General features: G+C 54.2%; 1 protein-coding gene across 1 annotated transcript in view; it reads right to left on the bottom strand.

Annotated features, from left to right (window-relative positions):
- Positions 1-15010: 15010 nt before the first annotated feature.
- Positions 15011-24099, bottom strand: part of PHF21B (PHD finger protein 21B) — a 29449-nt gene continuing 20360 nt past the window's right edge. The window contains exons 6-10 of the mRNA XM_012757495.2: positions 22644-22666; positions 20511-20669; positions 18867-18942; positions 18428-18531; positions 15011-15333 (exon numbers count right to left, since the gene is read on the bottom strand). Of these exons, the coding sequence (XP_012612949.2) occupies positions 15115-15333; positions 18428-18531; positions 18867-18942; positions 20511-20669; positions 22644-22666 (581 nt within the window). The 3' untranslated portion in view covers positions 15011-15114. The remainder of the gene's footprint in view (positions 15334-18427; positions 18532-18866; positions 18943-20510; positions 20670-22643; positions 22667-24099) is intronic.

Genomic DNA, 24099 nt, shown 5'->3' with positions numbered 1-24099 from the left:
TTTGTGTATGAACTCTGTTCAAAGTTCTGTCCGATCCCTGAGCACACACAAAACAAACACCGTCTGCAGGTAGAAGAATAAGACTGAGGTTCTCTATTTGAGCTACCAATAGACAAAGTTTGCAGTTTGAAACAAACCAAGTTAAATGCCTGCTAAAGCAAACAAACAAAACTCAACACTTTGCAGAGGAATATAACAAAATCCCAAGATCTCTACAACATAATATTCACAGTGTCCAGGATATAATTGAAAATTATTCATCATACAAAGAATAAGAAAAACATAACTCACTCTAAATCAACAGAGACCAACCTAAAAATGATGTAGATGTTGAAAAGAGTAGTCCAGTATTTTAAAGTATTGGAAGTTCCCTCGAATATATAAAAGAAAATATGCTCACAATAAATGAAAAGAGAAAATCTCAGTCAAAAGTAAAAATAGAAGTAGAAAACAAGGGAATTCTGGGAAAGCAAAATACAATATCTGAAATCTTTAAAAGACGACACCGGCTGGGCTTAATAGAATGGAGATAACTCAGGAAAGAGTCCGTGATCTTGAAAGCTAAACCGACAGAAATTACCCAACCTAACAAATAAAGAGGAAAAGACAATTGAATATGAAAAGCCTAAGGGACCTAAAATACATGTCTCATTGGAACTCCAGAGGCAGATATAGAGAGAAAGGGCACATAAAATATCTAAAAATTAGTGGCCAACAATACCCCCAATTTGTTGAAAGGCAAATATTTGGATTCAACAATCTCGGCCAACCCCCAGAGCTGGGTAAAATACAGAGAACTCGACACTCACACCACCACAGTGAGACTGCTGAGGACGAAACCCTGAAAGCGACCAGAGAAAACCAAGCCGTGCCACCCAGGGGACAGACAACCTAACTCAGCTGACTCAGCAGTAGAAACCACGGAGGCCAAAAAGACGGCGAACAACATTTCGTCCCAGTACAATAAAGGAAGAATAAAGTGCCCCACGTAGAGGGAAAGTGTCAAAACAGAACCCAGCAAAAACGTTCCTCAGGAATGAAGGTCGAATAAAAACTTTTTGGGTAAACGAGAACTAAGGATTTCTTCACCTGCAGACCTGCGGGAATTTCTTCAAGCCGATGGGAAATGACAGATTGAAACAGACATTTGGCGGATATTGAGCACTGGAAATGGCAAACGTTTGATTATATCAAAGACTGCAGTTCCCTCAACTTTAAACCTGCAGGGCTGCTTAAAACAAAAATATGGGCCGGGCGCAGTGGCTGGGCCGGGCGGTGGCTGGGCCGGGCGGTGGCTCACGCCTGTAATCCTAGCACTCTGGGAGGCCGAGGCCGGTGGATTGCTCAAGGTCAGGAGTTCAAAACCAGCCTGAGCAAGAGTGAGACCCTGTCTCTACTATAAAATAGAAAGAAATTAATTGGCCAACTAATATATATAGAAAAAATTAGCCGGGCATGGTGGCGCACGCCTGTAGTCCCAGCTACTTGGGAGGCTGAGGCAGGAGGATTGCTTGAGCCCAGGAGTTTGAGGTTGCTGTGAGCGAGGCTGATGCCACGGCACTCACTCTAGCCTGGGCAACAAAGTGAGACTCTGTCTCAGAAAAAAAAAAAAAAATTATGATTAGTCTTGGGGGTTTATATGTAGATGTAACACATATTACGATACAGCACTAAGTACGGCAGGAGACATGGTTTCAAGGTCTCTACCTTTTGCATGAAGTGGTATAATATTAACCCTAAGCAAACTGAAAAGGTAAGAGGTGAGAATGCATTGATATGTTATGATCCCTAGAACTACTAAAAAATATTGTAAAAGGTAGAGCTAAAAAAAAAAAAATTAAAAGTGAATTCTGAAAAAAAAATGTAAGCATTCAAAAAAAAAAAAAAAAAAAGACAAGAAAAGATAAACAGGGAAACAAGAAACCAAAGGGGACAAATAGGAAACGAATGATGTTACCAACCACAATAATTATCTCTAATGTTAACGTTAATAAGACCTAACTCCATGCACTTTATATAAAGACAGGTTGAAGGCACATGGGTACAAAAAGATATCTCATCACACAGTAGCATCAGAAGGCCAGGAGTCTATATTAACATTAGATAAAAAAGACTTTCGGACAAAAAGTATTACCAGGCATAGAGGGTCTTTTAATGATGATATAATGGTCGATTTATTCAGAAGACACAACTATCATAAATGTGAACACACCTAATAATAAAATTTCAAATGCAGGAAGAAAAAAAACCACAACGGAATTAAAAGGATAAACAGTGCACATGATACAATTGCAAATATAGACCAAATTCTGGGACATAGAATAAGTCCTAATAAATTTAAAGGAATTGACAGCATGTGAAGATCACAATGGAATAAAATTGGAAATAAAAATCAATAATATCTAGGAAAAAACTAAATATATGAAAAAAAAATTTTAAGAGAAAAGAAAAAGGGACCATACTTCTAAATAATTCATGTGTCAAAGAAGAAATCATAGTGGAAATCAGAAAATAATTTGAACTCCATTCAAATTAATTTGCTTGTATGTTAATGCAAAATGTCAATATTTATGAAACAGAGTTAAAGCAGTACCTGCAGGGAAATCTAAATCTTTATATTAAAAAAAGGGGAAATAGTAGTCTAGAATCGATGACTAGTGTTCTACCTTAAGAAAAAGTATATACATCAAAGTAAACACACGGGCCGGGCACGGTGGCTCATGCCTGTAATCCCAGCACTCTGGGAGGCCAAGGTGGGTGGATTACTCAAGGTCAGGAGTTCAAAACCAGCCTGAGCAAGAGGGAGACCCCGTTTACTATAAATAGAAAGACATTAATTGGCCAACTAAACATACATATATATATTAGAAAATATTAGCCGGGCATGGTGGTACATGCCTATAGTCCCAGCTACTCGGGAGGCTGAGGCAGGAGGATTGCTTGAGCCCAAGAGTTGGAGGTTGCTGTGAGCTAAGCTGACACCACGGCACTCTAGCCCGGGCAACAAAAGTGAGACTCTGTCTCAAAGAAAACAAAACAAAGCAAAAAAAACAACAAAGTAAACCCACATAAGTAGAAGGAAATAATAAAAAAACAAAACAAAACAAAAAATCAGACGACAGAGAATATTAACAAAGCCAAAAGTTAGTTCCTTGAAAAGATAAATTCACAAACCCCTAGGCTAGACAGATCAAGATAAAAGAAACCACAAATTAAGAATGAAAAAACAATAATTACTCTAAAAAAACAACAAAGTAAACCCACATAAGTAGAAGGAAATAATAAAAAAACAAAACAAAACAAAAAATCAGACGACAGAGAATATTAACAAAGCCAAAAGTTAGTTCCTTGAAAAGATAAATTCACAAACCCCTAGGCTAGACAGATCAAGATAAAAGAAACCACAAATTAAGAATGAAAAAACAATAATTACTCTAAAAAAACAACAAAGTAAACCCACATAAGTAGAAGGAAATAATAAAAAAACAAAAAACAAAAAATCAGAGGACAGAGAATATTAACAAAGCCAAAAGTTAGTTCCTTGAAAAGATAAATTCACAAACCCCTAGGCTAGACAGATCAAGATAAAAGAAACCACAAATTAAGAATGAAAAAACAATTCTTACTCTAGAGTTTACATATAGTAAAATAATAAAAAATTATGAGTAATTTTACACCAAAATTCATTGTAGATGAGATGACTTGATTGCTTGAATAATTCAACTTACTGAAACTGACACAAAATGAAATGGAATATCTGAATAATCCTGTATGGTAAATACATTTAAAATTTCAAATGAAAAGAAAAAAAAAAAAAACCTTCCCACATGTAAAACTCCCAGCCCAGATGGCTTCACTGGTGAATTCTAATATAAAGATCCTCTTTTTTTTTTTTTCTTGAGACAGAGTCTTGCTTTGTTGCCCAGGCTAGAGTGAGTGCCGCGGCGTCAGCCTAGCTCACAGCAACCTCCAACTCCTGGGCTCAAGCCATCCTCCTACCTCAGCCTCCTGAGTAGCTGGGACTACAGGCATGCACCACCATGCCTGGCTAACTTTTTCTATATATATTAGTTGCCCAATTAATTTCTTTCTATTTATAGTAGTGACGGGGTCTCGCTCTTGCTCAGGCTGGTTTTGAACTCCTGACCTCGAGCAATCTGCACGCCTCGGCCTCCCAGAGTGCTATGATTATAGGCGGGAGCCACCGCGCCTGGCCAGGATCCTCTTTCAGAAAATAGAACACTTCCAACTTGTTTAATACCACAAGCTGACAAAGGTATTGCAAAGAAATCTATAGTTCGATATTTCTAATAGAAATATGAGGATACTTAAATATTAGCAAATCAAACAAAGCAATGTAAAAGGGAGACTATATGATGACCAAGTAGAATTTATTCCAAGAATTAAAGGGTTGGTTCATGTTAGGCTTAAAGAACTCATCCTCCCCAGACTCCCACCCAAGCCTCCAATGAAACCCACCCCTCTCCCCTTCCTAGGGGTGTTCTAGGCGCTGTAGCCTTTGCCAGACCCCGAGGGAGATAAAGGAAAGGAATGCAAGAGGGGAACTTACTTTCCTTATCCCTCCCAGCTGTTTGAAAAGAATTTACTGCCCCCAGAAAAACTCTCTATAAAACCCAAGGCTCGGGCCGGGGGCGGTGGCTCACGCCTGTAATCCTAGCACTCTGGGAGGCCGAGGCGGGCGGATTGTTCAAGGTCAGGAGTTCGAAACCAGCCTGAGCAAGAGCGAGACCCCGTCTCTACTATAAATAGAAAGAAATTAATTGGCCAACTAATATATATATAAAATTAGCCGGGCATGGTGGTGCATCCCTGTAGTCCCAGCTGCTTGGGAGGCTGAGGCCGAAGGATCGCTTGAGCCCAGGAGTCTGAGGTTGCTGTGAGCTAGGCTGACGCCAAGGCATTCACTCTAGCCTGGGCAACAAAGCGAGACTCTGTCTCAAAAAAAAAAAACAAAACCCAAGGCTCTCCCCTCTTCTCTCCTGAGCGCCTTTTCCGGCCTCCGCCCAGCTGCTCAAAATAAACACCATTTGCTGCACACCAGGCTTCTTGTGTGTCTCTGGGCTCCGGACCCCACATTTGGTGCCAAAACCCGGGAGGGCACACGGGGCGAGACGAGCTCCAGGACTCCAGCAGGCAAGCCTTGCAACTCGGCAAGCAGCAGGCTCGGCCGGGGCTCACTCCCGGATCCCGCCTCCCTCTGGGTCCCGGGGTCAGCGGGGAGGTTTCCACGGACCCTTCCTGAGCCCTGCAGGGGCCTCTCCCCAGCTTGTCTCCGGCCGGGTGCAGGCGGAGCGCGCCAGCTCGGCCCAGGTAAGGCGGTTTGTCCGCTCAGACGCTCCTGAGCCAAGCCGAGAGGCAGACGCCGCACCGGGACTCGGATCTTCCCTGCTGACCCCCGCACCCACACCCTGAGACACCCTGTTCCCGGCGAGTGGGAGCTCACAAGCTCGTTCTTGTTTACCCGACTCAAAAGTCCTACCGGGAAGCCGAGGACCCTCTGCCCCTGGGGCCCTCATCCGGACACAGGGACGTCTGGTCCAACTCGTCACTCCCGTGCCACTCCCCGATTCTAGGGACACCTAGAATTGAGTAGAATCGGCCCCGTGTGACCCCTACTCTTTCCAGGAACATGGGGAACTCTCAGTCTACTGCTAAAACTACCCCTTTGGGGAGCCTCCTCCGAGGTCTCACTGCAATTTCTGTCGCCGCAATGGCAAATGGTCTGAGATTCCCTAAGCTCAAGCTTTTTTACCCTCCACAGAGTGCCGTGGCGTCAGCCTAGCTCACAGCAACCTCAAACTCCTGGGCTCAAGCGATCCTCCTGCCTCAGCCTCCCAAGCAGCTGGGACTACAGGCATGTGCCACCACGCCCGGCTAATTTTTTCTATATATTTTTAGTTGTCCAGCTAATTTCTTTCTATTTTTAGTAGAGACAGGATCTCGCTCTTGCTCAGGCTGGTCTCGAACTCCTGAGCTCAAACGACCCGCCTGCCTGGGCCTCCCAGAGTGCTAGGATTACAGGCGTGAGCCACCTCGTCCGGCCTTACCCTCCACTCTCGACCCTCACTCTATATGAGCTGTACCGCGGCTCACATCCTCCCACCACACTCCTGCGGCTGTCCTCTTCCCAGCCCAGACCACCCGCTCGCTCTGCTTGAGCCCCCCGCGGCTGGGGCAGAAGGCAGGCGTCATGCAGATGACATGTCCCTTTCATTTAGCTCAATCTTATGATCTGACCTGGCATGACCCCCACATTATTCTTCCTTCTTCTCCATCCCCTGAGGAGGAGGAGGAGAGGGTTTGCTTTAATAATGCCCAGGCACAAGGCGATGAAACCCACAGACGTACCCCTGCTGGGCCAGGAGGGGACAGTCACCGTCCCTAGAACAGACCTGCTACGGGATTATCAAGTAGGAACTCCCGAGGGAACTCTGCTCCTCAATACGCATTTTATCTCCGGCCAGCGGCTGCCATCAGGTGCAAGCTCGAAAAATTAGACGAAGGCGCTCAAAGCCCACAAGAGGATCGCCTAAACCTGGCCTTCGAGGTCGGTAATGGCCAAGATGGGGAGAGCCGGAGGAAAAAGAGCGTGGGACTGACAACAGCCCCCAAAACAGAAAAAGCTTTCAAATAGTGGCTGACCCTGCAGGAGCTTTTCCAAAGAGTTAGTCCAAAGGGCCCCAGGCAAGTAGACGACAAGGCCACACCCTTCTATGGGGACGGAGCCCTGCCTCCTCTACAACTCTGGGTCCCTAGAGGAAAATGCCCCAGGAAATGGGCTCCGCCAGCACCTGCCTCCTCTGACAAAAGAAAGAGCTAGTGCTCTTTTCCTAAAACAGATCACACCTGCATTCTGGAGCTGGCTGCCCCACCCTGAACAGACCCCCTGCACACCTGACCCTCTGCCGCTGCTTCCCACGGGCATTTCAGGCTTCGGAACAGACTGAATGAACTTCGACACACCAGGAAGGCCGAGCCCTGGGTAACTCACCTGCACAGGTAAGAACTAAGGCCAGAGCCACGTCCTCTGCTCTTCCTGAATTTTCAGGGCCCCTATTTCCCTCTCCTACCCCTGGCATCAGAGTAAAAGGTAAAATACAAGCGCCCCCCCCCCCCCCCCCCCCCCGTGTTCTACAGCTTCTCTCTCCCACCCCTCCCATGGGAGGTATCAGCCCACCCCTTTTTGTGCTTCCCAATTACCACCACTGGGAAAAGATCTTATAGTTTCCTTCCTCTGACTTATGGGAAAAACTTAACTAGAATTTTGCATACAATGTTTTCCTTGATATGCTCTGAGCTTTCGAACTATGGAACTTTCTGCCTTGTTTCACCTAAAATTATCTCCTTCTATGTGTCTCTATGTTTGCATGTGTCATGCATATATACAATGTTTCCCTACCAAAATATGTAAAGGCTCTAATTGGCTTACATCAAATATTTCATTAAAAACAAAATAGAAAGCAACTTGAGTAAGAGAAAGAGATGTAAAAAGACGGTAAGTGTGGAAATATTTGGTAAGAAAGGATCTTGTGAATTTTTGTCCTAAAATACCGACTTGGTCCAGGTCATCACCTGGGGAGACCCAGCTCTGACTGATCCTATTGTTTGGCCACAAAATGGGTCAGGATAAAACAGAAGGTTTTAGGCCGGGTGTGGTGGCTCACGCCTGTAATCCTAGCACTCTGGGAGGCTGAGGCAGGAGGATAGCTTGAGGTCAGGAGTTCAAGACCAGCACGAACAAGAGTGACACCCTGGCCGGGCGCTGTGGCTCACGCCTGTAATCCTAGCTCTTGGGAGGCCGAGGCGGGCGGATTGCTCAAGGTCAGGAGTTCAAAACCAGCCTGAGCAAGAGCGAGACCCCGTCTCTACTATAAATAGAAAGAAATTAATTGGCCAACTGATATATATATATAAAAAAAAAAATTAGCCGGGCATGGTGGCGCATGCCTGTAGTCCCAGCTACTCGGGAGGCTGAGGCAGAAGGATCACTCGAGCCCAGGAGTTTGAGGTTGCTGTGAGCTAGGCTGACGCCACGGCACTCACTCTAGCCTGGACAACAAAGTGAGACTCTGTCTCAAAAAAAAAAAAAAAAAAGAGTGACACCCTGTCTCTAATAAAAATAGAAAGAAATTAGCTGGACAACTAAAAATATATAGAAAAAATTAGCTGGGCATGGTGGCACATGGCTGTAGTCCCAGCTACCCAGGAGGCTGAGGCAGGAGAATCGCTTAAGCCCAGGAGTTTGAGGTTGCTGTGAGCTGGGCTGACGCCATGGCACTGTAGCCTGGGCAACAGAGTGAGACTCTCAAAAAAACAAAAACAAACTCCAGAATGTTTTAGGCATGTTTTATAGATGGTCTGTGCAGGTTGGGATAAGGTTTATACAGGGAATTCATGAAGGAATTTAGTATGAGATCCAGTTGGCTATAATAGAAAATTTTAATTATGACTTTTTATTTAAAACATTATTAATTCTCTTGCTTTATTTTCAGAAGCCACTGAAGCAGTATTAAGTAAATAAAGTTATCTCTAGAATTTACACTATTAAATTTCCACCTGGCCGAACCAACTTTATTCATCCTCCCTCGGCATAAGGGCTATTGCAAAAAAAGGCATGTAAAATTGTAAAGACCGATTTCGAGAAATGGAATTAGTAAGGTGGGTTCCCTCTTCTTCCTCCACTACCCCCACCTGGTGCCTACCTGCCATCAATGAAACTCACTAACGACTTCTTAAAGGGGCCCCAACACTTACGGCATAAAGACTAGATTTTATTCAGGATTTCCCAGAACAAATGGGGCCTCTTTCAACATTTAAATAATTCTCTCACTGCTTCCAGGACCACAGCTGGACTTCTGGGAATCCCGTCCGAGAGTCATCTCCCCGGACTGGCGAGCTCCCTGAAGGTCCGGCCCATCTCGGGTATCGGGCTCTGATCGCGCGGTGCACACATGGCTCCTTACTGTGCTTTCCCGCCTCGCGTACTTCTCGTGTCTCTCCAGGGAGCCCCCGTCCTGCCTCTATTCTAACTTCAAGATCATCCATTGGCAACCCCCCTCCCCATCTAATAATTTAAATGAACTCCATAACAGGATCTCTACGCCCCTTTTTAGCAGGAAGTAGCTACAGAAGAAAGATCTCCGTCCATTTTCCCAACTTCTGAGTTCATTTTAAATAGAAATTTAATTTTAAACACAGAAAAGGGGGGGGGGTGTGTCAGGGCGGCCTTGAATCTCCTGGTTTTCTAACAACAGCTAACGTTCAGTCGTGGGCTCTCCCTGCCCTCTCTGCTGCTTCTCCACCAAACCCGCAGCAACCTGCTGGGAAAGATGACGACGCCCGCTTCCCAATCTTTCTAATTTTTAATTTTTTCCCCTTTCTCATACCTTGCCCTTCCTTTTCTCACATGTCTGTAATAAATGTGGGGTGGACTGTTAGGCTTGAAGAATTCACCCTCCCAGACTTCCAGCCAAGCCTCCGATGAAACCCACCCCTCTCCCCTTCCTAGGGGTGTTCTAGGCGCTGGAGCCTAGACCCCTAGGGAGATAAAGGACAGGACTGCACAGAGGGGAACTTACTTTCCTTATCCCTCCCAGCTGTTTGAAAACAATTTATTTACTCCCCGCAGGAAAACTCTCTATAAAACCCAAGGCTCTCCCCTCGTCTCTTGTGGACGCCTTTTCCGGCCTCCACCCAGCTGCACCCAGCTGCTCAAAACACTCGACTTGCAGACGACACAATTGCGCAGGGCAGAGGCGGCGGATGGGGCCGCTCTGGGCCGCTCCAGAGAGCAGAAGCCAGAGGGAAGCAGATTGCAGGCAACCGAAGGAAAGGGGTCTGATATGCGTTCATCTTAGTTTGTGCTGCTATAGCAAAATTCCACCAAGTGGGCAATTTATAAAGAACATAAATTAATTTCTCACCGTCTGGAGGCAGGGAAGTCCAAGATCAAGGCACAGGCCGGTCTGGCGTCTGCTGAGGGCGGCGCTCTGCTTCCAAGACGGCTCCGGAGGGCAGGAACGCCGGTCCTCGCGTGGCAGAAGGCGGCCGGGGGAGACAAGGCTGAGCTGCTCTCTCAAGCCCTCCTGTAAGGGCACCTGATCCTGTTCAGGAGGACGCAGCCCTCGTGGCCTCATCACCTCCTAAAGGCCCACAGCTCTTAACTACCATAACATTGTCAACACCTGGATTTTGGAGGGCTCACGTGCAAATCGTAGCAGGGTTAAACTGTGTCGCCCAGGGTTGAAGTCTTAACCCCCGGTATAAAGACCCTTGTATACTAGGCTCTGCTTATCTGTGGTGTCAGCTACTCACAATCACCATCCAAAATTATTAAATGGAAACATTCCATGAATAATTCCAAGTCCCATCCCGCCTGGGACGGGAATTATCCCTTTGCCCAGTGCATCTACCCTGTAGGTGCCACCCGCCCATCAGCCACTTGGCAGCCGCTGCGGTTATCAGATCTGCTGTCACGGCTCCGCCGCGCTTGTGTTCGATCAACCCTTACTGTACTTAGCAACGGCCCCAAGCGCCAGGGTAGTGACGCCGGCGATCTGGATACGCCAGAGAGAAGCGCCCGGTGAGGAAGGGAGGGAGGCACCGGACAAGCAGCCCTCCCACCCTGAGCTGCGCCCCTGCTGCCCGGCCCAGTCGGATAGAGCTGGGGAATGGGATGCAGGAGCGGCCACTGTCCCCACCTGAGGGCTGTCCGGGCGGCGTGCAGGGTCGCCTGGGTGCTGTGGGCTGGAGTGGTGAAGCTGCAGGTGGCAGATGTCTGCGCCCTGTGGGACTCCATTTCCAATGGCAGAGCTGTCCCTGGACGGCTTCCCTGGCAGGGAGGGAGCTGCCGTCGCTGGGGCGGAGCAGCAGGGAGGGAGGGATGCTTTCGGGGATCCCCACACAGGGCGGCAGAAGCTGCCCCCAGGGCCTGCCTAGGGCCGAGGGGGGAAGTTCCATCCTTCCGGCCTCAGCTTTCTCACCCACCGCCCAGCCTCGCCTGGCAGCCGAACTAGCCGGAGGGACCCCTGGGGCAGGGCCCTGAGCCAGGGTGGGGGCAGCCCTGCGGCCTGGCAGCCCTAGCCTTCCGAAGCGCCCTCGCTTATGCCGTGAATATTCGTGCTGGGCACCCACGGTGTGCCAGGCGCCGCTCTAGACGCTGGGACCCAGTGAGCAAAGCCGCGCAAGAGCCCTGCCTTCCAAAGCAGACAGACGGGAACTGGAAAGGGGCGTCAGGGGGGGACCGTGAAAAGCCTAAGGGGCCAAACGGAGCAGGGCAGGACAGGCAATGCAGGGCCTCGCCAGGGGCCCGGGTCAAGTCGGGAGCCAGGCAGGCAGGCTGGGGAAGCGCGTGCCAGGCAGAGGGCACGGCACGTGCAAAGGCCCTGAGGTGGGGCACGGAGGCTGCACCAGAGGGGCAGGAAATGAACCAGTGCCGGGCCAGTGTGTGTGGGAGTCAAGGACGGCCTTTGGCTCTTGCTGGGCAAGATGGGAGTGACAGCAGGGTTGCGACAGGGCCCCCACCAGGCAGGGGCTGGGCTGAGAAGAGGCTGCAGTGGGGCGGGGGAGGGACCAGGTCGGTGGTGGCTGGAGCAACGCAGGTGAGACAGTGGGGCTGGGATCGAGGTGACGATGGAGCCCATCCCGCCTATGTTCCGAAGGCAGAGCGGGTGGATCTGCTGGCGACCAACAGAGGGCTGGCAGGGCTGGCCACCACTGAGGCAGGGAGCCAGGGGCTGGACGGGGCTGGCCAGGGGACTCGGGGGAGCACAGGCATGGAGCAGGGACCGAGGGCAGTGAGACGTGTGGAGCTTGGGTCCTGGGAGCGTCCTTCAGTGGGGAGTGTGGTCCATATCACGTGGCCCTGGGAGGTCCAGGTGATCACAGAGCACCCACTGCATCTGGCCACGTGGCCACTGCTGACCTTGCCCCGGGCAGGCCCAGGGGGGTAGAGGGGCAGGGTGGCGGGGGAGGGGCCTGATTGGAAAGGAGCCAAAAGAACAGGCGTGGACAGGGGACACCAGTGTAGACGGGTCTTCTGCGTGACCCCCCAAGGGGATCCTGAGTCTCCCCTGGGGAGACAGAGTGAGGGGGGCAGGCAGAACCGACTTGAATCGGTGCCCCACTGTCGTGGCCTGGTTGCAGGACGGGGGATGACACACAGAAAGACACAGACAAAAAACACAGACACAAAAGAATTGACTGCAGCCCCGGAAGAAAGCACACAGACACAAAAGACGGTTCAAGACTGCAGCGCTTGAAGCACCAGTCGTTTTATTTTTATACTGTTCAATTTGGCAGGCGTCCCCGCAGCTATTTTCTCACGCCAGCTTCTTTCCCACGGGTCTTCCCCGTGACTTCCCACGGGTCAACGGCACCTGTTTCTCCAGACACAGCACCCTTCGATGCCTGATGCCGTTTGCAGATAACCAGACGCCTGGCTTGCTTGCATGGGCATGAGGAAGACGCGTGCATGCTATCCTCTTGCGTTTGCTGTTTGCGGACACCAAGACGCCTTGGCGTGTGTGCAAAACCGCATGTCGTTGGCCGTGTGTCTGGGGGGACAGTTCCCACTGCAGGTCAGCAAGTCACGTCCTGCTAATTGTGGGAACGAGCAGCGAGCTCGCGTTCTGCTGACTTTGGGTCTCGGCCAATCTGACCCAGGGACGGCTCCTTCACCCCACCCCCCACCAAGCTACACGCCAGGGCAGCTGTGCGGCTGGTCTCCCCGGGGTGCCGTCCCGCCCAGCCCCCCTCTGCCTCTCTATGCCCTGCGGTCACTTCCGAATTCAACCCCACCCTGTGGCCACAGCGGATTGTCCTGGGGTGGCGCTGACCCACTGGCCAATCGGAGACCCTGCACACAATGTCAGGGGCTGGGGCTCGGGGACTGGCCCCCAGTCTGGCTGCTCTTGAAAGGTGCAGGGGGACGCCGGGCAGCTGGAGGAGCCGTGTGCCCGCTGCTGAGAGGGGCCTGCGAGGAGCGGACAGCACCACCTTTGGCTCCGCACAGCGACTGGCCTGCTGAGCTCCTGGGACGTCCCCCATCACTCTGGCCCTACAGGGTCACCTGCCACGTCTGGGGGCTGGGCGGGGCGGCATGTGGAGGGCACTGTGGGCTCTCTCCTGGTTCCCTCCCTCCCTGGGGCGGGGTCTGGACCCCGGCTTCCCTCTCCGGTGCCCTCCGGGCTGCCCTGGCCACTCCCAGGGCCTCTCTCTGAAGGCAAGGACACCAGAGCCGCAGGGCTTGAAATCATCAGTCGAGTTTAATGCATCGTACGCAGGAAAACTACATTGGCATATTTACGACAAACACTTTTTCTCTACCCTCACTATGCACTGGACGGGGCTCCCTGGTCCCAGAAAACTAACAGTCTCAAGACACGGCGGCAGCTGCCCCTCCCGGGTCCGACCTGCCACATCCTCCCGTGACATTTTCCCAAAAGCGAACGCGATCCATCCGAGGAGAAGAAAAACCAACCAACGAGAAAGGAACCTGAAGACAACCTGCGTCGCGAGCGCGCACTTGGCATAGAGAGTGACCGGCACGGAGGCGCGCCTCACGCGGGTCACCCTGTTCATCAATAAAAGAATATAAAAATCTTGTTCAACCCAGTGTGAGTGTATTAAAATAGATCTGTGTCGTACAGCACAGTTTCTCCCGGAGTCCTGATGAGGACAGGAGGGACCGTGGCCGTCCGCGGGAGCCGGCCGCCTCCTCGCTCTGCTGCATGCGTGTCTGTGGCCGCGTGCAATGCACACATGTGCAATGCACACACACGCACGCACGGTCAGTGCAAATCGGCACCATGTGATACGCTGGGGGAAGGGGAGGAAGGGGAGCCCTGCGGCCCCCAGACACTCTTCCCGTTGTGCTCAGTCCCTCGGGACCGGAGAGGCTGGTGGGTGTGACGGCCCCGGCCCCCAGGAGCCCTTGTACCATGGCGGTGTGGGGGCTCCGCTCTGCCAAGGAGGGGAGACAGCAAGAGCAGGGGACTCTCCTGTCCCCAAGGCCAAACCCTCCCGCCCTGACCGCCCCCCTCCACCCTCCACCCCAGTTCCTAAAGAAGCCTGGGTCCCGCCGGGTTGGCCAGCCTGCCCGAGGGGAGGTCCGCCCACGCGGGCCCGGCAGCCAGGGCACCGCGAGCAGAAAGAGAAGCCAGCAAGTGTCCCCCTTCACATTAAGCATCTTACGATAAAAACGCCATACAAAAATGTAAAGTTATTTTTTGGCATAGTGTCTGTACCGGCAAGAAAAGAGGAGTGGAATACTTAGCGGCTCTTCGGGAGGAGAAAGTAAAAGGCTTCGGTCGTTACGCTGGGCGGTTCGACCCGAAACAGTAAAGCCCGCCGATGCCACCCCCTGTACGGCTGCGGCTCCGCCTCACCCAAAAACTCCATGGGAAAAATACGGCGGCAGCAAAATGAGTCCAGGAGACCAGCGAAAGGACGGAGGCGAACCTGGAACCTCGGAGAGGCTCGGAGACGGGGCGGAGGCCCGGCAGGCAAACCCGGCGGGCGCCGTGCTGGGACAAGGCCTCGGAGAGGGGCTCTCGAGTTAAACAGCTATAGTTCCCCACCCTAGTAATACTGACGCCAGCGGTCGGGAGGCGAGGGAGAGGCCCGGCCTGGCCCGGCCCCCGCGGGCCTTCGAGCAGGGAGGGCTCGGGAACTACCTAGACCTGCTACCCAGCTCCTCCCGGCGCGCGACCAACTACCTCTACTACTCAGCTACGCCACGCGTCCTCAGGGCCCCTCCCGGCGTGCAGGGCGGCGTGCCCGGCCCCCTCTCCGCGGGACGGTGAGGCCACAGAGAGGGCTGGGCCCGGACACCGAGGCCCGGGCAGCCCCCAGATGGTGGGGGTGGGGTGCGGGCCTACTGTGCGCCCCCGCGTGTGGCACCCCACCTGGCTCCCAGGTGTCCCCTCTGAACGCGAAGGGCACGGGGCCCTACCGGCCCAGCTCCTCTCCCGCGTCTCTCTCTGGCACATTTTTGTCTGAAATTCAGTGTTTATGAATTAAGGCCGACAGAACCCCCAGACGTGTGAGCAGGGCTCCGGTAACTTTCCGTGGTGTGAAGACAGGTCCCTCGGGTCAGTTGTGGCCCTGGGGGTGCTGGAGGGTGGGGTGCACGGCTGCCGCCGAGGGCTTGGTCCAGGGCCCGGCCAGCAGCGGGGCGGGGCTGGTGGTCGTCATGGTGACCTGGAGCATCTGCTCGCCCTGTATCAGTCTCAGGAGGGCCCGGAGGCGGTCCAGGGACGACTGGGTGCCCCTCTGGCGGGCCAGCAGGCTGGTCTTCAGCTCCAGGCATTTCTGTCGGGGGAGAAGGGCAGAATGGAGGTCTCAGAAGCCAGCGCTGCAGCGTCCGGGCGGTCACCCTCGCGGCCTCGCTCTCGCAGCCTCTGCCGTCTGCCCAGGGCCCGACAGAGACCAGGCCGCGGCCTCCGGAAACCCAGGCAGCAGTGGAAACGGAACTGAACGGCAGCTACAGCCACAGGGCACGTCTATTTTGCAGTTTAGGGCTAAAAATGTGTGCTCGTGCAGCCGCATGGTGGCTTGCCCGTCACGGCTGTGACGCAGCCACGTCCTCCTCCCAGCCAGAGGCCCCTGCTCCTCCATCGCTCCTCCTCCCCGGGCCGGCAGCTGCGGAAGGCCCCGGCCTGCTGGCTGGCTTCCTCTCCTGTCGCCTCTGTGCTGCCCAGCCTCTGCAGCCCGCCGTGCCACGACAACGAGGTAAGGCAGCAAGGACTGCAGCCTGGAGTCGGACGTCTGTCTGCTCCGGTTCAAACAGTGCCTGGGCAACAGCAACCGCCCTGGACTGTTTCTACAACTACTGCAGGGTGAGCACAAAGCCTCTACACAGGGTTGCTGGGAGCCTTAAATGAGATGCTACATTTACACAGCTTCGCTAGGGCCCAGTACTGCTCTCACCATCACCACCACCACCATCACCATCACCACCAGCAACATCACCACCATCACCACTGTCACCATCACCACCACCATCATCACCACCACCACCATCACCATCACCACCACCACCATCACCATCACCACCACCACCATCACCACTATCACCACCACTGTCACCACCACTGTCACCATCACCACCACCAACATCACCATCACCACCACCATCACCACCACTGTCACCATCACCACCACCACCATCACCACCACTGTCACCATCACCACCACCATCACCACCACTGTCACCATCACCACCACCAACATCATCATCACCACCACCATCACCACCACTGTCACCACCACCACCACCACCATCATCACCATCACCACCACCACCATCATCATCACCACCACTATCACCATCTCCACCATCATCACCACCACTGTCACCATCACCACCATCACCATCATCATCACCACCACTGTCACCATCACCACCACCACCACTGTCACCATCATCACCACCACTGTCACCATCACCACCACCATCACCACCACCACTGTCACCATCACCATCACCACCATCACCATCATCATCACCACCACTGTCACCATCACCACCATCATCACCACCACTGTCACCATCACCATCACCACCACCATCATTACCACCACTATCACTACCACTGTCACCATCACCACCTCCAACATCATCACCACCACCACCATCACCTCCAACACCACCATCACCATCACCACCACTGCCTCCAACATCACCATCACCACCATCACCATCACAACCACCATCACCACAACTGTCACCATCACCACCACTGTCACCATCACCACTACCACCATCACTGCCTCCAACATCACCATCACCACCACCACCATCACTGTCACTGCCTCCAACATCTGTAGGGGACTGACATATATTTTCCTAGTTTAAGAATTAAATTTAGTGAGTAATGTACGTGTTCTGCCCAGAGCGTTTAAAAGCAATGTGCTCCGGACAAGGTCCTTGTGACAAACAAGGCTGTTGCCTAGAGGCATAACAAAGGACCTGAGCTGCAAGTAAGCAAGAGCTGCCCAGCCCCATGGCAATGGGGTCTGGAAGCCACACGATAAACACATTGTTCCTGTGATTGCTGCTCAACCCCCATAAGGTGGCTGGTTAGTCAATGACAGGTAAGACTCCACAAGAAAAGGGGTGACCTAAGCCATGCACAGCCGCCAGAGGTCAGCCAAAGATCTTAGGGGGTCACCCTAAGAGAAGCTGGGGGTGAGAAATGCCCCCTGTGGCTTGCCTTGCTCATCCTTGATAATCTCGGTCCGTGATCTATGCCTAGTGCCTAGAGCAACCACCTGGAAACTCTGAGCCAGGGGATATCTGCTTCCCTAAGGCTACATATTCCAGAATTAAGGCCATTGCTGAAATGCCTGAGTGGTTATGTACAGGGAACTAACTTTAATTTTTTAGAGTATAAAAATAAAACTGACCCGGTGTATTGGTACTTGAGTCAACCGTCTGTATGTGTGTCCTCGTTTTTCTTTGTGTTCTGTGTTTTTGTTTTGTGTTCTGTGTTCATCCTCTGTCCTGCAAATGGGCCACGACAAACATCACCACCATCACCATCACCACCTCCAACATAACCATCACCACCGTCACCACCACCACTACCTTCACCGTGATCATCACCACCATTACTACCACCATCACCACCATCACCTCCAACATCACTGGGATCACCATCACACCACCATCACCATTACTACCTCTACCGTCACCATCACTACTATCACCATGATCATTACCACCATCACCTTCAACACCACCATCATCATCACCATCACAGTCACCGTTGCAACATCACCATCACCACCTCCAACATCACCATCACTGTCACCATCACCATGATCATGACCACCAGCAACATCACCATGATCACAAGCACCATCACCACAATCATCATCACCTCCAACATCACCATCACCACCACTGTCACCATCACCTCTACCATCACATGATCATTACCATCATCACCATCACCTCTAACATCACCGTGATCACCAGCACCATCAGCATCTCCACCATCACATCACCGTCACCATCACCATAACCATCATCTTCATCATCTTGCTTATCACCACCCTGTGGAGGAGGAATTACATTTGCTTTACACCAGAGGAAACTGATGTTCAAGGTCAGGGCCTTGCCGAGGTCAGAAAGCTGAGAAGGGGCGGAGCCAGGATGTTCTCAGTTGCTTGGTAAGTGTTAACTGAGCGAGTCACAAGCTGCCCTCTCCACCCACAGACTCGCTGAGGGATGCCTGGTGGGCCTGTCTTCCTCCTGGGCCTCAGTAACTCAACAATGAAGCTCTGGATCTAAGCCTGGTAGTTCTACAGGCGGTGCCCTGCTGAACCCTGGACCACTCACGGCCGAGGCCAGCTGGATCCACACCCGGGCTCTAAGGACACACTCCCGTCCCCCGCACACCTTCACGGCCGAGGCCAGCCGCCGGTCCTGCTCCTCCAGCTGCTGGTGCTCGTTCTGCAGCTCGTTGCCTCGTTGTAGCAGCTTCTGCTTCTCCTCCTCTTTGACTAGGAGACAGAGGGCCAGGCCCAGCGGGGAAGGCAGGTGAGCAGTGGCTGGGCCGTAGGGTGACCCAGAGACGTAGAAGGAACGGAACCAAGGCCCAGGTCACCGTCCCTCCCCGTCCCCTCCCCCAACACCAAGCAGGAGCCAGTGGCTCTGGTCAAATGCCCCGGGACTGGAACTGCACGCAGGGCCGTCCCAGGGGCCCTCTTCAGAGCGCTGGCCTGCAAGAGCCTGGACCCGTCCAGCCTCCCAAAGGCCCAGAGTGAACCCAGAGGCCGGGGCGGGGAGGATGGCGACGGGGAGCAGGCACCCTTCCCACCCCATAAGGACTCCTCACCTGTCTTGTGGGTGACGTAGGAGTGCACGATGGCCAGCATCCCGGTCCAGGGCACACCCTCATCCTTCTTTAAGGCCTGTGGGGCAGACGGGGAAATGAGAAAGTGGGGAGCACCCGGGAGCTGCTGGGGCAGGCCGCACCAGCCTGTGCAATCCTGGGGTAGGCACGACCTCTCTGAGCCACAGGTCCCCCAACACCAGGGGATGGGGCCACACCTGCCTCGTGGCCTGGCTCATGGAGGCTGCTCAGTAAGACGAGGGCAGGAACCGTCTCGGTTTCTCTCCCCGCTCATCACCAGGGCCTGGCACAAGGAGAGGCTCAAATACCTCCCGAGCGAATGAACCAACAGCTGCTTTTCTTCTTCCCATGTCCAGGTGAGCCAGGGACACATGGGGAGAGCAGTGGGGGCCACCACTGTGCTCACGCAGGGGCAGAATCTTGCTCAGTCTCCACAGCCCCTCAAAAAGCTGCGGACCCTCCAGGCAGTCACAATGCAGGGGCTGGTGGCCCCCACAGGGGACAGCCCCGCAGCAGTACCCAGCCCACCATATATCCACCTTCCTTGGTCCCCTGGGATGATGGAACTCACGGTTCACAGTCACGCATGCTACGGAGAAGCACCCTAGAACTAGCCTCGCCACTGCCGCCACCCGGCCCCAGAGGGGTCCCCCTGCGGCATTTTCTCCCGGGTTCTTTACTCTGCAGTTTTTCTCAGACGGCTGATTACAAATGATACAGCAGTCTAATCTGTATAGTTTACAAAGCCTGCTTTTTATTTTTATAACGCAATCGCATAGAGTAGACACGTCCCAAACAATGTCACTGCTGCAATACGTCATTTTCTTTCTTTTTCAGACAGAGTCTCGCTTTGTTGCCCAGGCTAGAGTGAGTGCCGTGGCATCAGCCTAGCTCACAGCAACCTCCAGCTCTTGGGCTCAAGCGATCCTCCTGCCTCAGCCTCTCGAGTAGCTAGGAGTACAGGCATGCGCCACCATACCTGGCTAATTTTTTCTGTATATATTAGTTGGCCAATTAATTTCTTTCTATTTATACAGAGATGGGGGTCTCGCTCTTGCTCAGGCTGATTTTGAACTCCTGACCTTGAGCAATCTGCCCGCCTGGGCCTCCCAGAGTGCTAGGATAACAGGCGTGAGCCACCGCGCCCGGCCCGTCATTTTCGATCATTAGTCCTCGCTGAGCGCAGAGCTGGGATTTATTTCACCACTGCGTGCTGCCGGGGAGTCGGGCCGTTTCCATCTTTCCCTCGTGTACATAACCCGTGAGGGGCTTCTCCGTGCTCGACACTCTGTAACCCTGGGACGTCTCCTTAGCCTGGACGCCCCATGTGCAAAGAGGCCACACGGAGAGAAGGTGGCAGCCGGCATCTCGTGGGCGGGGCCAGCGATGCTGCTAAATCTCCCGCTGCACAGGATGGTGCCCCGGTCAGGGGTCACCCAGCCCAAATGCTGACGGCGCCAGGGCTGAAAGAGCCTGCGCCGCGCCCACGCCCCACGTCTCACCCCTCCCCCGCCCTCCCCGTCTGCCCACAGTGGGGACGCCCGGGAAGCTGATGTCACGGCCCATCAGGGCCTGAAGTCCAGGTGAGGCCCAGGTCCGGGGTGAGGGGCCACGCAGCCTCCGTACCTTCTGCTGGCACTTGGGGCACACCCACATGCCCTTGGGCGCCGTCTTGAGGGGGGGGTCCAGGCAGCTGAGGTGGTAGGCCCCCGGGCAGGTGCCGCAGGGCTGCAGGTTGGCCCCGCGCTTGCAGGCGGCACAGTGCTCCTCGTGGGTGATCTCGCTCTGCAAGAGAGGGGGGCGCAGGTGGGCCACCGGGCCGGGCCCAGGCAGCTGCCGCCCCAACCCCCTCGCGGCCGGTCTCCTGCCAACGTCTCTCAGCAAGCAGCTCTAGGGAGAGAGGGACAAGCCCTGGAGGGTGACAGTACAGGGCAGGACTGGGCCCCGGGGGGGAGGAGCTGCCTGACGCGCAGGATTCCAGAGCATCGGCCGGGCCACAGCCACTAGGGGCTGGGGCCCCTGAGCGCTGGAGTCGGGCTCGACGTGACTCTGGCGTCCTGAACCTTCCGTGCTAAGACCTGGCTTGGGCGTGGGTGACGGGAAGGGTGTCCTGCTGCGGCATGGGCGACAGCCCCCCTCGGGGTCTGCTGCTCGGTATCATATTCTGGGCATGGGGCCCAGCCTTGGCTCACACTGCCTCTGGGAGGGAGAGGCCTCGGCCAGGGACAAGGTGCCCGCACTCCCCGTCCCCTGGCAGCGCCCCTGGACTCCTCCCAACAGCACATCGCTCTAACCTGAGACCCCACCTCCCGGGCGTTACTGCCTCCCCCCAGTTTCCACGTCTGTAATGGGACGACAACACCTGCCCCACGGGTTGCTGGGAGGACTCAACAGGACGAAGCACTTGAAGCGCCCGACTCACACCAGCTCCGCGCAGGAGCACCATAGAGGGCAGCTTCCCCCTTTCCCGGGGACGAGAGAATGTCACATGTCCCTCCTACAGAGTCACCATCATTTGGTCGGTCAGTCTCTGCTTACACACCTCCGGGGACAGGGAGCTCACTACCTGTACGGCCAGCCTGCTGCACCGTGGGCAGCCCAGACTGCCAAGTGAGGCCAAGGTTTCACGACCCCACACGTCCCATGACCTGCAAAATCTGAACGATCTCCCCCCACCCAACGGAAGCCCTCCTGCAAGTTATGTCTGTTCTCTGCGTGTGTCACCAGCACCTTCCAACTTGAGACCTGGGAGAGACCAGAGGGCTCTCCTCTGGGACGGCCCATGCGACAAGGACGCTGGATGTCCCTGAAGGAGGGGCAGCATGCTCAGATGAGGCCTCAGAGACCCCCGTCTACACCCTTCATTTCAGTGCAAAGGCCCAGGGAGGGTGAGGCAGCTGTGTGAGGTCACCGAGCAAGTCAGGACCAGCATCCGGGTCTCCCGCCTGGAAGCCAAGGCCCCTCCAGGACTGTGGGCTCTGTCGGGACAGGGCGCGGGCTCCTGTCCCCGCACCTGCCCTGGCTGAGCACAGGGTGTCTGTGGACGACCCTGCTGGGCCCACAGCGCCACTCTGCGCCACGCAGGAACACAACACGGCCACCGGAGTTGGAGCCACCTGTGACAATTCCTTGAGGCTGGACCATTGCAAGCACGCAGAGGCTAGACAATTCTTTTAGAACTGGATCAGAAATTTAGCAAAGAAAAGCGCTGATTACAATGGAATACTGCTCAAAAAAAAAAAAAAAAAAAAAAAAGAAAAGCGCTGAATAAATTCTGAGGCCATGTCCCCGAAGGAGGTCACGACCAGCCCCTGTCCTGGGAAGCAGGGATATAGTGTGTGGGGGGCCTCACAGGATCCTAGAACCGTGGCATGTGGGTGGGACCCTGGGCACTGGCGAGTCCAGCCCCTTTCAGGGTGGGCAACGGAGGACCAGAGAGGGCTGGTCCCGCCCAGGGTCACACAGTGAGGCCAGCTGGCTGCTTCTGGCCGGGCCTTCATGCCCCCGGGTCCCTGCATCCCCAGGGCTGAGCAGGGAGGCGCCTGTTTGAATCTGAGCACTGAGCCTTGAGCAACGCCCGGCTCTGCCCGGCAGGCTGGGAAGCGGACGGGTGCTGTTCAAAGTTCTAGGCACCCAGGGTGGACCCCAAAGGCTTTTCCGCTCCGCTCCAGGGCCCCTCCCCTCTTTCTGGGAGTGACCCTCCTGGACTGCACTGAAAACATGCCCCACCCCCGGTGTGAAGACGGAGGGGACACATACCTTCCAGCAGGGGTCCTCATTGGCTGGCACAGGGAAGAAGGGCGGAGAACGTGTTAGTGGGCACTGGAGGAGCACAAATCAGGACTGGAGTCCCCGAGGCCTCATGTGGCAGGGGCTCTTGCCCCAGGGCATGATGGGAGTATCCCAAAGTGCTACCTGGGACCTCATCCCAGATCGAGCATGATGTATCACAAGGTCCCCATCCTATGATACCTGAGTTCTCACCCCAGAGCATGATGGGAGCACCCCAAGGCCCCCATCCCATGATGTCTGAGTTTTCACCCCAGGGCATGATGGGAGTATCATAAGGCCGCCAAGAGTTCTCACCCCAAAACTCTGCCTGAGTTTTCCTGAGAACTCTGCCTGAGTTCTCACCCCAGGGCATGATGGGAATATCTCAAGGCCCCAGTGATGCCTGGTTTTCACCTGAGGGCATAATGTGAATCCCACAAGTTCCCATGACACCTCGGGTCTCACCCCAGAGCATGATGGGAGTATGGGTCTCTGCCCTGGGAACAGGCTCTTCCGAGGCCCATGAGCTCACATGGTGGCAATGAGCTGCCCAGTGGAGGGAATCATCACGCCAGGGACCCTGTCAAAGTGACTTATTTTCAACTTTTTTTGAGCTACACCCACTCTCATGCTAGTAAATGATGTCAAACCATATATTTTAATGATCACAAAAATGATTTTCCGTTCAGGTTCTGGGTCAGACCCGTCCAATAACAACCACTAGGAAGAGCAGGTTCTGTGTCTGCACAGTAACCGACAGCTCACCAGGTGCTGTCATGCTCCCCCGTCACTGTCCCCGCTGAGAAGCAGGTGGCTACAGACCATTTTGTAGATCAGCAAACCAAGGCCCAGGGAGGTACGGGACTTGTTGAAAGCTACACAGAATCCCGGAGAACACATGGCCTCCTGCTGCTGGCTGTGCTCACGGGTGTGGCTGCCCCAGCCTTGCAACGGGGGAGGGAGCAGGGAGCAGGGAGGAGCCTAGCAAACTCAGAGGGGGGCCTCAGGCCAGGCCAGCCTGCAGAGCTGAGGGCCTTGCTGAAGATCTGGCCCAACGCCTTGTCGTACAGAAAGGGCCCAGGCCCAGAGGGGAGACCCAGCCCTGGCCACACGGGGAGTCAGAGGCAGCACCGGGCTGCCAGCCCAGCACTCCCAAGTCCAGCCCGTGCTCTCTCAGTGCCCAGCACGGGGACAGGGGGTGGCGAGACGTGGGCCGAGAACCTCCAGCCCAGGCCCGGAGGTACTACAGCTGCCGCGTGTCGGGGAGAAGAGAGGCCCCCCAGGGCTGTCTGGAGGGCAGGCAGCCCCTGGGCCGGCCACGCGGTCAGAGGCCACGCGTGCAGAGGCCACGCGTGCAGGCCACGCCCAGACCTGTGGCCCAGGCTGCAGATGGAGTTTGAGGAGCGGGGAGGCAGGAGCTCCTCCCAGCACAGCTTCCTCTCCC

Source organism: Microcebus murinus, chromosome 10 (assembly GCF_040939455.1).
Source record: "Microcebus murinus isolate Inina chromosome 10, M.murinus_Inina_mat1.0, whole genome shotgun sequence".
In the NCBI taxonomy this organism is placed as follows: domain Eukaryota; kingdom Metazoa; phylum Chordata; class Mammalia; order Primates; family Cheirogaleidae; genus Microcebus; species Microcebus murinus.
This window is presented reverse-complemented; position numbering and strand designations above follow the sequence as displayed.